The sequence below is a fragment of the Vespa mandarinia genome, chromosome 20, assembly GCF_050613455.1.
Source record: "Vespa mandarinia isolate Hongniang chromosome 20, ASM5061345v1, whole genome shotgun sequence".
NCBI lineage: Eukaryota > Metazoa > Arthropoda > Insecta > Hymenoptera > Vespidae > Vespa > Vespa mandarinia.
The window spans coordinates 528,024-545,288 of NC_140829.1; the positions used below are offsets into that span (position 1 = coordinate 528,024).

At 39.8% G+C, this 17,265-nt stretch overlaps 2 protein-coding genes across 10 annotated transcripts in view; one reads left to right on the forward strand and one right to left on the reverse strand.

Moving 5' to 3' along the window:
- Scgdelta (sarcoglycan delta) overlaps nucleotides 1-7,885 on the forward strand; it is a 192,522-nt gene extending 184,637 nt beyond the window's left edge. For all 8 annotated transcript variants that reach the window (XM_085663173.1, XM_085663176.1, XM_085663175.1 and 5 more), the window contains 3 exons: nucleotides 5,861-6,050; nucleotides 6,178-6,370; nucleotides 6,465-7,885. In XM_085663173.1, coding sequence (XP_085519299.1) covers nucleotides 5,861-6,050; nucleotides 6,178-6,370; nucleotides 6,465-6,891 — 810 coding nt within the window. In that variant the 3' untranslated portion in view covers nucleotides 6,892-7,885. The remainder of the gene's footprint in view (nucleotides 1-5,860; nucleotides 6,051-6,177; nucleotides 6,371-6,464) is intronic.
- LOC118448312 (protein Cep78 homolog) overlaps nucleotides 1-17,265 on the reverse strand; it is a 58,793-nt gene that overhangs the window by 34,774 nt on the left and 6,754 nt on the right. The window lies entirely within an intron of this gene.

Consider the following 17,265-nt stretch of genomic DNA (forward strand, 5'->3'; position numbering starts at 1 on the left):
AACGAAACGTACGATAAATTATTGTGCTAGAACGAATGAGAGTGGCAATACGAAGATAAAGTTGGGTGGGTTGAGAGGACGAAGAAGAAGGAAGATGGTAGGATGGAGAAGAAACGAGGCAACGTTATAAGAGAAAATCGGACTCGGAGGCATTAATGATGCCCTTCGGGCACGCTGCCTCTCGGAGTCGTCTTTATATAATTGTTACCATTAGCACAAATATATATCTTTTTCTATATAGAGATAGTATATGTTATAAATAAGGCAAGAAAAACAGTAGCCGCTAGTGACGTCATTGCCGTCACCAGGCAGCTCGTTATTTTTTAAGGGAGAGACAGAGAGAGAGAGAGAGAGAGAGAGAGATCTCTCCATGACGAACGAGTTCGTTGCAAGTCGTACCCTTTTTTTCTTATAGCATCCGGACTTGCTCCAAGGAAAGGGTATTTCTGAATAGCAAGTATGATCGATAATTCCTATTACGCGTACGTAGCAATTAAATCAATCGAACGAAAAAAGAGAGAGATGAAATAAAAGAAAAGAGTAGGACAATAACTTTGATCATCTTGAATATCTCCGCTCTTTTTAAAAACATGGAGAAGAAACTTCGTTCACAAAAATTGTAGTTTCGCGAGAGTAGGTCATAATATGGCAATAATAATTTTGTTATAGAAGGATGCGTGAAGGAAACGTTTTTTTTTTTTTTTTTTTTTTTTTTTTTATAGAATTATGTTTTCAATAACATTGTTCGAAGCAGCTGGACATTCTTTATAGAAAGATATTAATCCATTTTTGTCAAAAAATTATTAGTTTAAGAGATATTTTAATTTAAATACCGCTAAGGAACGATGTAGAGAGATACGACTAAAACGTTGTAATAATAGTAGTAAGTAAATAGTAGTAGTAAGATAGTAATGATTTCTTAGTTTATTTTATATATTATTATTCTGCGCTTACGTATAATAAATTACGAAAGGAAAATCTTTCAAATTTTCGGTCGTTCGGTTACGTACGTTAGCGACTGCTAATAGATCTTCTATTCATTATTTTAAATAAACAAAATAAAATTTATGTAATTATAATAAAAACTTTAATGATTACATTATAATTATCTCCTTATAACGAAAGAAAAGAAAAAAAATTGATTTTAAAAATTATTAACAAAATCGATTTTATTATAACAATGTTATTGTAATATTTAAATAAATAAAGAATAAATTACATTTGAAAATGGTTTTTGAATGAAGTCTCTATGACTTTCCGTTCCAAAGATATCGTCTTCGAAAGATTTCATTCATTATTCGTATGCTACAGCTGTTCGTAGTAATAGTAGTAGTAGTAGTACGGTCGCGTAAATTCTCGGAATTTATGTAGGTCAGTGTGTCACCAAGCTAATGAATGAAATTATATAGGTCAGTGTGTCAACATAAACGTCTTTCATTTACATGGAATATCTCTGGAACTAAAAGTCATAGAGACTTGATTCAAACGCCATTTTAAAGAGCAAAATTTCCTCTATTTTTCCAGCGTATTGTTAATAATTAATTAACAATTTGTTATAAACAATTTTTATAAACAAATTCTTATGAACTAAATTTCTTATTTTATCAAAAAAAAAAAAAAATAAAAAAAAATTAAACGAAGCAGACCGAGATTGACTTATAAGTTTACTTAAATTGATAATTAATAAACAAATTATTTTTCTACTAGAGAAATAATTATTTATAGGCACGTCTTTCATTTACATGGGAATATCTCTGGAATTAAAAGTCGTAGAGACTTGAATCAGATACCATTCTAAAGGGCAAGATTTTCTCTACTTTTTCCAGCGTATTGTTAATAATTAATTAACAATTTGTTATAAATAATTTTTATAAACAAATTCTCACGAACTAAAAACTCATTTTATTTTACCAAGAAAAAGTTTATATTGAAACTGATTTATAATATTAGAAAAATTAATAAAATCTAAGAAAAAGGGAGATAGTCAAAGTGATCAAAGTTATTACTCCATCTTGCATATAATTGTATGAGATACGGAATGTTTCCATATATTCGCCTGAAGCATGAATTTTGGAGAGGCTGTCATCGGCTTTGAGATCGGCATTGTATGCTTCGATTTCTCCTAAAGCTGATCTAATCTGTAAGCCGTGCGAGAGAAAGCTCGTGGAGCAAGACGAAATTGGAATACCCTAGAGTGAAGCGAATAAAGGTGGATGGAGAGGGTGGCGAAGAAGGTGGAAGGTCGTTCTCTGTAGGACGATGACAGTAGGTTTCGAGTCAGATTATCTTAGTCATGGCGAGAGTTGGGCGAGTTTCGTCCAGCTCAGGATAATTACGTGAGGTAGGTAGGTACATTAGCATCGGTGTATGTACCGCATGCTTACATACGTGTAATTAGCAGTACGCAAGGATGTGCTTTTGCATTCACGTTTCCACGTGTAAGCACCGCACACCACGTATAAAACACGCGCAGTTAAACGAGCATCCAACGTGTCGTTGCGCTCAACCTCGTACAATCCGCGCATGATTTTCCATTTCTGTCTTGATAAGACTATTTTCTCTGTCTCTTATGCGGAAAAAATGTTTCCCTTGGTATGGATTAAAGTGGCATCCCTTCAAAGTATTATAATCTCTGTCTTACATCCTTCTTTGTTAACTTAAAGTATAATTATACGACGTAAAACGTAACTTTTCACATAATAAAAAGTTTTTGATTATTCGTCGATAATGTATCCGCCGTATCTCGATGTACGATCGGAAAACAAAGAACAAGTTGACGAAAGTAAAGCCGTACCAAGGGTCTATAGTAAGGGCGAGGGCGTGAAAACGAAATGCTCTTATAATCCTTGTAAATAACGCGCTTTGTATTAATTTATGGACGGCGAGCAGCCGACTAACGTCCGGGGGCGTCGTTACGATGATATACGCTTACTGGAGGGAGGGGGGATGTTATTTGGATTTCATTACGTCCTCCAACCTGGAAGAGAGAGGAAGAGGGAGAAACGAGGAGCTCCTCCTACACGTATGCTTCGCCGTCGAATCGTGTTTCCGCATTTCTGGCGATATCGAAGGGGAGAAATTGGAGCAATGCCCGTGCCACGAACGACACCCTTGCACCACACTGGACGCCTGTAAATATACATATCTATTCGTGTATTATAATATGTATATATCTAGCACACCCGCACGGGTAATAAATTTAAATCGATCACCACGATGAACGAGAAATATTCTTCGAGTTGTAAAAGCACGAATAATTTAAACGATCAATGGACGCGACGATGAATAAAATTATATTTAAAATGTAAAAATTGCGATCTAAGAGAGACAAAAAAAAAATGAACGGATAATATTTTTACGTAAGATCGAACTATCTTGTGCTTCTACGAAAACGATACTTTAAGCGATTATAAGGAGAAACGCGAGTACATTAATCATCGGTCACGTCGAAGGATATAATCTACAAGTATACGAAGTAAGTATATTAATCGATTATCACGGATTTTCATTGACCATTAAGTAATTTCACTCTACTCCTTCGATCACACTTTGACGCAACCAGAAAACGGTCTCCGTTATTAATCTTATTATTGGCGTTGGATCTTTATTTATTATTGCAAACATCTCTTCCTTGGGATGAATAATCTACCGTTTGAACGATGTGGACGAGTGAGGAAAAAAAATATAGGAAAGAACGTTCGTTTTCCTATAATCTGAGGATTAAAATTTCATAATAGCATACCGTTAAAAAAATAATATGCGAAAGAGCCAAGAAGTTTTTATAATGTTCGGGTGATACGATTGTAACTTTAACATTCAATTATTTCGCGTTTGATTCAACTCGCACTCATCTCGATTACAGCCAACGTATCATGATCGTAAAATAAAAATAACTTTATACTTTTTTTTCTTTTTTTATCATCATCTGTTTATTCTTTCCTTCAACATATAATATATCAATCAACGTGTCAATAAAAACCAATAACCACAAACGAAAGAACAATAGACAAAATTGATTTATTTAATTTTAAAAAATAGAAATTTCAAAGATATTACGAGGAAAGATAAATTTTACTGCTCTAATTAAAAATTGATATATTAATCTAGGTTCCTTGTCTAAATCTTTTTAATAAAAATTATAGAACAACTTACTGTCATATCACTTATTATACATTTTACTCTTATTAACAAGTCTGCTTTTAGTCTTTTATATGTCACAAAATAAATTTCAAAAATCTTCATTTTAAACATTTTTACATTTTTTAAATCTTCGAAATTGAATGCCCGACACTGGAGATTTGGCATTCAATGTATTAAATATAAGAATAAAAAGGAAGATCAGAAAAATATCCACTTTAATTCTAAATTCAGCTCGTAGAAAGGTATTAAAGAAAGGGAAGATCGAAAAAAAAAAAAAAGAAAAAAAAAACAGGGATGAACGTTATCTCTCGTTCTTCGAACTCTCATCGTTCTCGATGGTATCGAAGTTTACGGTTACGGTTAAGTAGAGGAGGCACAAAGATCGTATCGTTTTCCGAACGATTTGGCTAATCGAGTGGCAGTACCTTGAAAACCTACTGCAACCACAATGACGCTCGCCCGATCGATGCAGGATTCTGAAAGAGTACTGCCGTTATAAAGGTAGTCCGCAAAAAATACGGATCTATTCCATTCCCTTTCAAGATTTCGACGGACTATAACGTAGCTGGAGTTTAACACTTTAAAAAGACGTTTGTATGTCGTAGCTTAAGTCGAAACGATTACGATTCATTTTAATGAATTCCTGCACGTTTCCGAGCATTAAAAATTCATCAACGCGGTGAACTCGAATCAACGTGTCGTATACGCGCGCATACCAAGAGGAAAATTAGTCGGTAGTTTAGATTTATCGTAGGTTTGGCGACTACCCAACGACCACGTTCTTCCTTTCTTCCACAGCAATAACAGATAAATTGTCCCTCGATCGAACGACCAATCATTGGAAATCAATCAAAAGGGATGAATAAAGAAGATGTACCTTGGCGATATAAAATCTTTAAAATGCCCTCGTTCGTTTCATGACTGTGAAAGTTAAACCTCCAAGATAAGTTAACTTTTTCGTATAGACCAATTGTTTGAAGCTATAACTAAGAAAGCGTTAGAACATTTTTATCATTTATCCACAATGGTCCCTACATATTCATTTCAATAGAATTTTATTTTTAATAAAAAGAAATAAATTTTATATATTTCCGTTAGCTGATGGAAAATCTAATAAATTAACATATCAGTTTTTGATTTGACAATTTATAAATACATTTCATTTTTGCGATCTGTTTTCTAATCTTATTCCTTGTTCGATATATATTTTATGTACGAGGTAGACGAACCTCGTAGAAATAAAATTCTGCCTACGCCGATTTTCCAATATTACACGAAATATTTCAAGCGGCGGCGGCGGCGGCGGCAGTAGTGGCACAATAGAGGCCGTAGCGTATAGAGTGCACGTGGCTCATCACTGGATTTATTATTGAAAGGTTCGAAACGATAAGAGGCAGATAGCTATTGCATGCTTACAAAGCTCGAAGAATGCCAAATGCTAGCCATTTTATTATACAAGATACATTTTTGACATTATCACGAGATACAATTCCTTCGAATTGAAATTTTTTGATTTGCTCTCTTTTCCATTTTCTATTTCTTTTTTTGCATAATACGCAAGCTCGTAAAGGCGGTCGCGTACAATGCGAGCGTTTCGCAAGGAAAATAGCGGATATCGATAGAGAGATAGAGAGGGAGATGCATTTTTATCGACGTTCCCGTCGCAAGAAAAGTTCGATAGTCCGTTTCTTTCCCTGACAATCATTTCCTCTTCTTTCAGGAGGGTATCGGTTCGCTAAAAGTGGTGCCTGGGGGGATCGAGCTAAGAGGTCAGGCCGCTATTCTAGACGCCCTCGTGGCCTCGAGCCTTAGGTCTCGAAGAGGTAAAAATTTAGTGCTCGAATCGTGGAGCAATTTTACGGCCACGGCGAGGTCGCATGATGGTCGATTGTTAGCGAAATTAACCGTGGGTAAGAAAAAATAACAATACGTTATAGGTTTGAGAGAACTGAACGAGCGATTTATTTAATCGCTCGCTCTAAAAGCAAAAAGAACGTATAAGGTTTTCGATTTTGAAGAATTTCGATGTTATTTCAGGCGAGGATCGCGTCGACTGCATTTCGAGAAGTTTCCGAATAACCGATCCACGAGGAGGAGTTCTTTTCTCCGCGAATAGAGAACAAGTTCTGGTAGGAGCAGACATGTTGAAGGTAACCGGTGATGGGGGTGCCGTTTTCCAGGGCAGCGTGCAGACCCCGTTAGTTAGAGGAGAATCTGGCAGAGGTCTCAGGTAAGCATAGAAGAACATTACGAATGTCATCGAAAATAAATCATTGGAAAAGACGAAGAAGAATGATAAATGTTCTCCATTTGTTTTCTCGTAGGTTGGAATCTGCGACAAGATCATTAAAGATCAGCGCACCTCAGCGGGTAGTGTTGGAATCGTGGGCGAACGAAATTTCGGCGTCTTGTTTGACCGACTTGAAATTACAAAGCATTCACGGTGCTATAAAGCTCGATTCCAAATCCGTCTTTCTAAAAGGTCTGAAGACAGCTGTAACGGTCCAAGGACGATCCTCGAGGGAGCAACAGCAACAACAACCAGAACAAGAGCAACAACAGCAGCAACAACAGCAGCAACCACAACAACAACAACAACAACAACAACAACAACAACAACGCTCTTCTAGATCCTCTACTCATCAAAATCAAAGAGAGACGAGCATTTATCAGCTCTGTGCCTGCGCAAACGGGAAGCTCTTTCTTGCCAGACCTGAGGGTATCTGTCAAGCGGACAAATCCGTTTGCTAATGCGCCGACGCATCGTGCAAATAAAGTTCGTAGAACCGTCTGTGCGACTTAAGATCCTCGTACGGACGACGGAAAACACACCGCGATCTACTGCAGGTGGATCAAAGGACGAGGCCTTTTTTTGGAAAACATTGCAACAGTATCAAACGAATCGAACCCGTTGAAGAAGCGATTGAATTACTCCTCGATACTCGCTCGACCTGAGATTTTCTACGTAGCGAAAAGGAGAGAGTCGCTAGGAAGTTCGATCGCTCCTTCGATTCGTTGGATTTCGATCGCACATTGTATATTACCCTTTGTAGAGTGCGTCCGCGTCGACCCACGGAGTAGCTTCGCGCAAGTCGTGTGTGCCCGGTGATGCGCGGAGACTCGATTAACGACAACAACGATGACGACGACGACGACGACGATGACGACGACGACGACGACAACGACGATGCGGATTTCCTAGGGTTCTGCGGACATCTATGTGTATGTAGCATTGTTGCTGGCGCTACCCCGCGATGTATATCTTGTATAGCAGTGGAAACGTAACGTGCGTTTAGACATCAGAAGCATCATTAAATAACAAAAATCTACGGCTCCTCGTCTATCCGCTTTCCGTAAACCATTTAATTTCCTTTTTTTTTTTCTACATTTTCTTTTCTTCTTAGTTCAACTTTTTATTTTACCTCCTTTTTCTTAGACACACTGTCTTTTATTTTCGCAAATGAGCGAACGAAGAAGTGGTCTAACATCGATTACATTGCGAGAGGTAATCCGACAAACTCGTATTCTCTCCTTTAGCGACGACAAACGAATCTTTCTTCAATGCGCGATAAAACGCCTAATTCGTAATGCCAATTAGTGGTAAATCGTATAATTCAGGATTGTTTATTTTCGATCGCGTTTTGTGGTAAACCTGAAGGAAAAGAAAAAATGTAGTTATTGTAAAAGGATCAGGATGCGATCCAGCTTGTACGCTGTACGTCGGCCATGTCCATCTATTTATGTATGTGGCAATAAAGTCGTTATTGTTACTATTATTATTAATCGTCGCGACGAGCCTCTTACTTTTCCCGTAGCTGTAAGTAACGTTACAGAATCATCATTTGCCGTCAGACAACCAGTACGTCGCAATTCTACGAAATCGTAAGTAAATAGAATCATAAGAATCGGCAGCTTATTCTTTCGAATAATTATTAAAAGTCGAAATATCGAGCTATATAATAGCGTATAAAATAACGCGAAAAATGTCTATTCGAATAGGTATAAATTAAAAATATTATTCCCATATGATCTTCTATTATTCTCAAGTATGATATTTTCTAAAAAGTAAGCGGCGGTATTGGTATAGATAGCGATAGATATAACAGGCATGCAATCTCGTGCATTGGTCGCTTAAGCCGTTCCAACGGGAGGATAATTTTCGTGAAATTCGAGATTAAAATTGCATCGGATACGAAGGGAGGGGAAAATAAAAGGCAAGTAAAACAATATGCGAGACAACGAGAGAAAAGAAAAGTCGTCTAAAAGTGAGTGATCTAAAAGCAAGTTTGATTGGAGATCCACCGGCGATACAGAGAGTTAGTATTAGCCGATAAAAAGAAATTGTCAAGGGAGGAAAAATATTGGCGTAAAATTCTTTGAGCGGAATAAATGTGCAAGTATCAGTACTTTAGTGATAAGAGCGGTGTAAGAGGAGGAGGGTAAGGAGAAGGAATAAAGGCGAAAAAAGAAAGTAGTCTTGAAAAGGCATCGTAGCGGGCGCAGGGTTAGCCGGTAAACTTAGAGTCTTGTTGAGTTTCCGCTTGGTCAAACGATCAAACTCCTTCAGCTTTTACTCGATCTTTCGATTGTGTAGCTTTGCGCTTTAGAGAGTCGAGAAGCACGTTGAACCGATCGTATAGTCGTCTATGGACGGATAGATACAACGAAGATGAAACTCCCTTAATGTACGATCGTTTTGATTAATCCTCGAAGTGGATTCACGCGCTCGTAGACGTTTAATCCTCGTAAGGGCGTTACCGTCGCGTTTAATTCGGCGTTCCTGCTTCGACGATCGTTCTCAACCGTTCATCCCTCCATTACCATATTAAATATAAATTGTTGAAGAATGCGACGAATAAATTATAACGTATCGTTGAACAGAACGAATTACAGGAAGGATTTATACGCATGGGTTTTAGCCTAGACGTTCCCATAGATTCAAGTGCCGTTGGAAAAGGGCTGTACCTTCGGGGGTTGCGAAGAATTAGTTCGTGTTGAGTATGAGCACGATTATACGTTCGTAATATATACGCAAGCCTGTAGGGAGTTGAATGGGAATGGCGGTAAAATCGTACTGTTACCCACGGCGCTGCCTGCAGGATGCGTTCTGTGAACCATGAAATTGTTGTACGGATACGCGTGCGTTCGATAAAGCTTTAAATACGAATTAGTGGCAGTCGCCACGGCATACGGAAGTCTTCTCTCCGCATAACAGTACGGCTTAACACAATGCAGCGCAGCGCAGCGCGGCACACGTGTTGTCCGAAACAATGTAGACCCAATGTATGCGCTCTTCTCTCATGCTATTGGAAATCTTGTTCCTCTCTGTAATTATTATCGAATAGCGGACAAGATAGGTACGAGAAGCGTTTTAAGGATTGAATTCGTGCGCGGCGCTACCATCGACATCGGGACGCGTTAAATGTGGTCTGCCGTTAATGACGATAGTCGTGTGCTACGCTTTTACCACTATGTCGCGCGATACGCGCATAATCGAAGCGTTTTACTTTACGCATCGTCCTCGGTACGATCGGAGAAAAGAGGGAGGAAGGATGGAAGTAGATGGAGGAAGTTGCAAATAGATATTTGCCGAAGGCGGACCCGTTGCAGAAATTAAAAAGGAAGTGGTATCGATCGTGGTATTGCCGCACCATCATTGAAATTATGTAAGCTAGAAATGTAGGTTAATGCATACTCGAACCACGTTCTTAATGCCGCCGACGCAAATTGTCGAGCTGTGTATTTTTGCGAAAATTTAAGAGCACCATCCAACGTCGATGTTTATCGTAACTCCGTAAAGAAAGCCGTCGTTGAGGTTTTTCTTCGTTTTACGAAAATGAAAAGGCAGAGAAGGTAATTCATCAATCGGTCGATCGACCCGATCCTTTGGCGAATAAATTAGCTTATCTTCGATTCTTCTCGATACCCGTGATATACATATATTATTAAGTTAAAAGTCTTACTCGCGAAGGATCATCAAGATTCTATTTTCAATATCTAGCTTTATGAATAAAAAATCAGAAAAAGCTGGGTTCGCCGGATTGTCTATTAGAGCAAATGTCATCATTTCTTGTACGTATGAATATTTCAAGCAGACGAATGAACATGAAATACTATTTAGTGTACAATCGCTTGAAAATCGTAGATCGTAGATCAAACGTACATGTAAAATAGAAAACGAGCAAAAAACTTTTCAAAGTGACGAATATTTTGACTTGAGTCTGGTGCGTTCGTTTAAAGTGTAAATGCAAATTACGATAGGAGTATAACAGGTTGTTGTTTCGTAAAGAGAACTACGGTATGGAACGTGAGTGGATCGAGTAAACGTTACCGCGTTAAGCATATATGTAGTAGTAGTGGTGGTGGTGACGTCGGTGATGTCGGTGGTGCTCGTTGGTGAGAGCTGCGGGCGAAGAGGCAGCAGAGGTGGATCGCTTCCACGAGAGAGATCCACCGAGAGGGGATTGTCTGAGGTCGGAGTTTAGGACACTCGTGCCTCGAGGGCTCTTACTCTGATCAAAACCGCCAAATGGATAAATTACTCATCCTCTCGTCCATCTTCACTCCTGAGATTCTAAGCGAAAGGTAGAAAGAGAGAGAGAGAGAGAGAGAGAGAGAGAGAGAGAGAGACAGACAGAATAGAAAAAAATATATCGAATCTCGTTTTTTATAGGATCATGATTTCCCTTTTGAAACATTTTGAAAAAATTACTCGTTGTTAGTCGTGATTAATCCTTCTTTTTTTTTTATTTTAATTATTAAAATATAAGGATCAATATCAATGAGAATATAAAAATACATTAATCAGTTTATAAACAATTTGACAAATATAATAAGGACAAATTATCTAGAAATATTTGATGATTTCCGTTAGGACAGAAATACCAGATAGATTCTCGAAAATGCGGGACGAGCTAGGAATAGATATCTAAGGTGTCTAATGGAAACCTAATGAGAAAGCGAGGAATCCATCCATATTCGCTCGTCGATTACTATCACGAAGCGTTATCCTTGGAACACCTGACGCGTCTTCCTACCGTCTTCCACCTAACTTTACGTACGTGTCTCCGAGTATGTGTCACATATAGAGGATCGTAGTCTTCCGAAACGGGCGGTTTCAGTTTCGGCCCAAGGAGCTGGAGTCTCTCAGAGAGTCGGTGCCGTGCGAGGGACACGGTAATGGCGGCTAAATTCCTGCAACGACCGGATGCAATTTAATGCCAGTCGTCGTGGCGCTATCATCGCTTCGCTGATGCAATATCTTTCGAGTTTCCGCCGTCTAGTTAGTGCGAAACGAGCTGTTGATAAATCTCTCTCCCCGTTCTCTCTCTCTCTCTCTCCCCCTCTCTCTTTCTCTTCTGCACACCGAGACATCTACTCGGCCCCACTACCACCATCAGCCGGGAGTCTCGGTATGTGGAGGCCATTTCTCCCGGCCGGAATTACATCCCCCAAATTGTAATTTTGTCGGGCACCACTCTCCTCCAGCATCCGCATTATTTCCCTCCTTCTCTTCTTCCTCCTACTCCCCTCTTCTTATTCCTCCTTTCAACTACTTACACGTCTTTTTTTTTTTTTCTAATACCATCTCATTTTCTATATTTCTTTCTCTATTACTTTCTTTACCCACTTTTCTTCAACTCATTCTTTTTTCCTTCATCATTTTCGATCTCCTTCTTAAAAAATGTTTAGAATTACCAAGGGAACCGTCTTCGAAGCCACCAAGTTAACGTTAGAGAATCGAGCTCGAAGGTAGCTCGATGCACTAAAGTAGAGAGAATCGACAAAGTTAAAGAGACCTTAATGGGAACGCGGTGAAGCGTCGATGTAGTCGTAGCAGCGAAATGAATTATTAAAATCGCTCGATAATCGTCGCCAAAGAACGCGAAGTAGTCGGAGCTTTTACTTTTACGGACGATCTCCGAGTACTTCGGATCTTTGCGAGGCAAATTGTATCGAGTTAACTCAGGAGTTTACTTCGTACAGTTCCAGCCAAGGGTTTGCTTCGAATGTTAAAAAATTAACGCTACGGAAGAGGAATCTTCGGATAGATAGAAAGAGAGGAACGTTTGAACGTACTTCTTATTTGCGTCTCCTTCATTAGTTCGAGTTCAAAGAGTTTCTTCGCTTATAAGATATTGATTTAAATCGAAAGATTCGATATAACGAAGATACATCGAAACGAAGCGATGGCGTTTCCGTCGAACCTGCCGTTGGATCTGCGCAATATCCGGCAAGGTTTTATCGGCGAACCATGGAAATTGTCGGCCGTCTTACGTTCGGCACCGTGTGAGTTCACGTAAAACTTTCTTGATAATTAATTAAATTAATTAGACTCGCGGCGGGAGTGCGAGGCATCGATGTCTCGGAAGGTTGACGGCGAAGATGCGGATAAGAAGGACGGGAGGAAAAGAGGGTTCTTCGTCGCTAACTCTTCAACGATAAGTTCGCCCGATAAAGTAAGAACTTTCGGTAAAACGGAATACGCTTCACTATCAATCATTATCTTCCACCATTTTCCTTCCCCTCAGGATCACAGTTATCTTCTCTGTAAGAATGTTATCCGAAGCAATCCTCAATGGAAATAAACACACGTTCGAACGAACGAAGCGACGTATGCCTAATGACTACGTGTTGTTTTCTTTTTTCTACACAGCGTATATAGTTTCACGATTCATAGCTAGAGGACGTTTTTGGAGTTTATGCTCGTTTAGTAAATACTAATAGAAAGAAGAATGTTCAGTCAATATTGAATCCATAAACCAATTCCAATTCAAGATGATTTTCTGTTTATCGATAATAATGGAAATTATTATCTAAAGGAGAAAAAAAAGAAAAGAAGAAAAAGAGATCGAAGGAAGATATTCCGTGGAAAATTGATTTGTTATAAGTCGACATCGCAATCTTTCGTAGAAATATACTCGCAGCACGCCACTGAATTACAGTTGTTCTGACATTCGGATAATTTCTTTTATCAAGAACGTCACGCGCGAAAGCGTTAGCTTCGTCGGAAGATCGATGAACGAGAAGGACGAATGATAGAGGGAGAAAACAAGATTGACCCTGAGGCCGTACGAACGTTAACGCCGTTATTAGTACCGTGACTGTAGTGGCTGAAAGGTAGAGGGAGACGGATGGAAAGATAGACTGACAGATAGAGGGACACCTAGTGAGTGAGAGAAAGAAATAGATGGTATGTGTGCGCGTGCGCGTGTCTGTGTATGTGTGTGTGTCTGTGAGCATGGACGGGAGAAAGCCACTCACTGAAATCGAGTTCCATCGTGCTCAATCAATCAAACGGAGGCAAATCGAGACGGTAAATGGAGAAAAGAGGGCGGAAGAACAAAGGAAAAAGAAAGTTGGCGCGAAAACGGAGAGAGCCACGGCGGAAAGCTAGCGAATCGATGTATATGGGAGAATGCGGCGAAGTAAAAGCATGTACGAAGGAGAGACAGAGAGAGAGAGAGAGAGAGAGAGAGAGAGAGAGAGAGAGAGAGAGAGAGAAGAGTAAGAGAAAGAGCAGAGAGACGTCACAAATCAAAGACGTGGTGACAGTTAATTCATAACTCGCAACCCCATGGCACTTTCCAGTCCCATTCTCTCCTGCTTTCTCTTTCTATCTCTTTCTCTCATTCTACTACGCGCGGCCACCCTCATCCCCGTTTCAATCTGAGCGCTCATGGGAGTTGCGTACAACATATGCACTTTCACGTTGGAACCACCCCCCATATTTCGTATTGCCACTCGAGAGACGAGCGTATTGTTGTACTTTTGTTTCTCCTCGTTCCTTCCCCTTGTCCTCCTCTTCCTCCACCTCTTGGATCCTTTTTTATTATCCTTTTGCGTATCTAGCGCGTTACGAGCGCCACAAGGGAATTATTGCGACGGGGATAACGTGATTCGAAGGAGGAAAAACGAAAAAGAATTGAAGGAAAGACAGAAAGGAATAAGAAAAATGTTCTAAATCGATATTCTCAATCGTGAAAACACGTAGAAAGGCTGGAATCCATCTTTGTTTCTCATCGTTTCCTTCTCACTTTCCTCGCGATAATCATTTCTCAATTCCGGTAATCAAGCTAATGAGGGAGCTAGGCGAACAGCACCGGCGATGCTCGATTGCCGGTGCTTTAAAGGGCCTAATCGATGCCTGATAGGGTAACATTATTACCTAACGCTAGCTCTACGGATCGTGCCATTATCTCGCACCTAGCTACTATTACACAGCCACCTACTACCTTTCCATTCCTGGATTATGTCGCTGAAACACGCCATCTTGTTTCCTTCCTCGAGTTATATTCTGCTCGATGCACGAGACAGTTGGCCAAATTTTGAACAACGAATTTTTAACATTTACTCGTGTGGTTTTATACATGACTAGGTAAAACGTGTAACAATCTTCGCAAAGTATTTCATAAAATTTTACAATGAGATTATCTACCTATCAAAAGATACATACCATCTTGTTCGATCAAATTAACACGGTGCGTCGTCATTTTGTTCTCTCTCTCTCTCTCTCTCTCTCTCTCTCTCTCTCTCTCTCTCTCTCTCTATCTTAGGACTACTACGAAACTTAATCTGGCAAAGCGTTTTCAATCATTCCAAGGCGAACTGGAAAACGAAGGAAATTCGCGTTTCCTTCTACGTCGGCGGTAGAATTGTCTTTCCATTTCGAAGTGTGAAAACTCGACTCGTTCCATGCGACCGCCCATTTAATCACTTTGTCCGTTTATTCAGAGAAAACTTCTCGAATTCAACTTCTTGATTATTGTTACAAACGTCTTCGATAGATGCGACCCGTAGATGTTGATAATTATAAATGGAAAGAGAGAGAGAGAGAGAGAGAGAGGGAGAGAGAGAGAGAGAAGAGAAAGAAAACAAGAGAATGTACAAACTCGAAACAATTCAACAATCTTGAAAACGTAGCGATGTAACGAGTGACTGAAAAATATCGGGCATTTGTTTGATTCTTTCTTCTATTTCTCTTTTCTCCTTTTACTGGAACAGCAATATGAAAAAAAAATAAAACAGAAAGAAAAAGAGAGCGAGAGAGAGAGGGAGGAAGGGAGGTAGAGAGAGAAACAGAACGAAACGAATATTCTCTTGGACAAGAATTTCCCCAACAAAGCCAGGAACGATTCCCAAGAGAAACATCCTCCCCCGTTTCAATCCGCTTCACGAACGACGAGATCGAATGCTAATTCCTTTAGGCGCATCGAGGCCGGAAATTTGAACGGGATTAGGTCCGATCTACTCGTTCTGCACTTACGCCTCTTTCTCGAAAATGTTCTGACACAAGCAACAAAAACTCGCCACAATTCTAGCCTATCTGACGAGAATTGGCTATCTTTCTCTTCTTCCAATTTTCCACCTGTAATTTGATAATGTCAATTACATCATTCGGGAAGTTGTGCCAATGAAATCGACGTAATGCGTTTTTCCGACCGCTTTCTTTTTCCTCGTAGAAATTTAAATTCTTCTTTCCACAAAAGTATTTTTTTTGGAATGGAATATTAGTCGAATATTGTCGCGATGACAACATGGGGAGAAAAGAGGATGAATCTTGGAAACGCACGTGCCGCGGATTGCAGTCGAAGATTTAGCAGGTCCGAAGAGAGAAAGAGAGAGAGAGAGAGAGAGAGAGAGAGAGAGAGAGAGAGAGAGAGATATCCGAGGGGAGCTTCTAAGAGATTTCAGACAAAAAGCATCGCGGAAACACGTGTTTTACCCTTTTCTGTCTGTGTCCTCGAACGAGAGAGTATGAGAAAGCGAGTGAGAGAGAAAGAGAGATAGCGAAAACAGAATCGAAACGAAGAGAGACAAAGACAAACAGAGCTTTACCTAATGGTCCGGATCACACACCACAGATCATTGCATACTTGTTGGATTTGATCTTTCCACTAGAACCTCTTCGACCTTCTCCGCTTGCATCCCTTTAACCTCGAACTCTCTCTCTCTCCCTCTCTCTCTTGCTCTCTTACTTTCTCTCTTACTCTCGCTTTACCATTTTCTCTCTTCTACCAGCAGCACAGGAATTCTAACGTAGCCTGACGATTTGAATAATCATTATATGCGCAAGCGTACCTCGCAAACGAATTGGTTATCGGAGGATCGTGAGCCTGCGAAGGGCCTCTCCCGACACCATCGTTGTTCCCACTGCTACTGCTACGACTCTGTAGGATCAGCAACGGCGGGAATGGCAGGTGGAATAGAAAGTACTCGGAATACAAACGTCCTATTAAGTGGCAGGCCCGAGGACGGTCAACGATAAGAGAATTATGCGCGGAGAATTAATTCGCCGTATCCACCGTTCCCCCTTCAACCCCTTCCCATTCCACCACCGTTTTCAAACCCACCCACCATTTATAAAACCGTCGAATCGGGAAGAGTAGGTACCATTTTACCCTTCTGGAATATTCCGATTTCTTTGCTCGCTTAAGAGAACGTGTCGACGCGTCGACCTTACCTATTACATCGACTGTAAAAATTTACTCTAGATTACTACCACATTCACGAATAATGAATTTACACTCGTCGTTACCTTATATCGTTCAAACATCACATTTGATAACGTTCAAAGCGATTCGTAATTACGAATTTTTTATCGAGACTGCACAATTCCATCTTGAATTTTCTTTCTTTTTTCTTTTTTTCTTTTTGAAATAACCCAATGAAGACGAAGATTTTGATGCATGACGTAAATGGTAAATATAAGCTTTAATCGATCCGTCGATCGATTCATTTCGTTAAAAAACAGAAGAGAGGATGATAAAAGATGACGAAACCGGTTTCCGATGAGCCTTTCGGAACGTTTTATTTATCCCCATCTCATCCTTCTTCTTCTTCCTTAAAGAATGGGATACCATCGCGAAGAAATAATTCAGGATAAGGGATGATCCAAGTCGGAAATGAGAAAGTATCGCGCTGGGCTTTACTCGAAAGGCCATCCGCGGAAACGTATATTTGGATCTGCTTCCATTATTAATACACAAGGAAAAGGGGATGAAAGATATTTTCTCTTTCTCTCTTCCTCTCTCTCTCTCTTTCTCTCTTTCCCTCGCTTTCGTTCTCTCTGTCTCTCAGTTCCATGCTTGCGAGCGCGTATCGTTTCTGACGAAATGTTTTGCT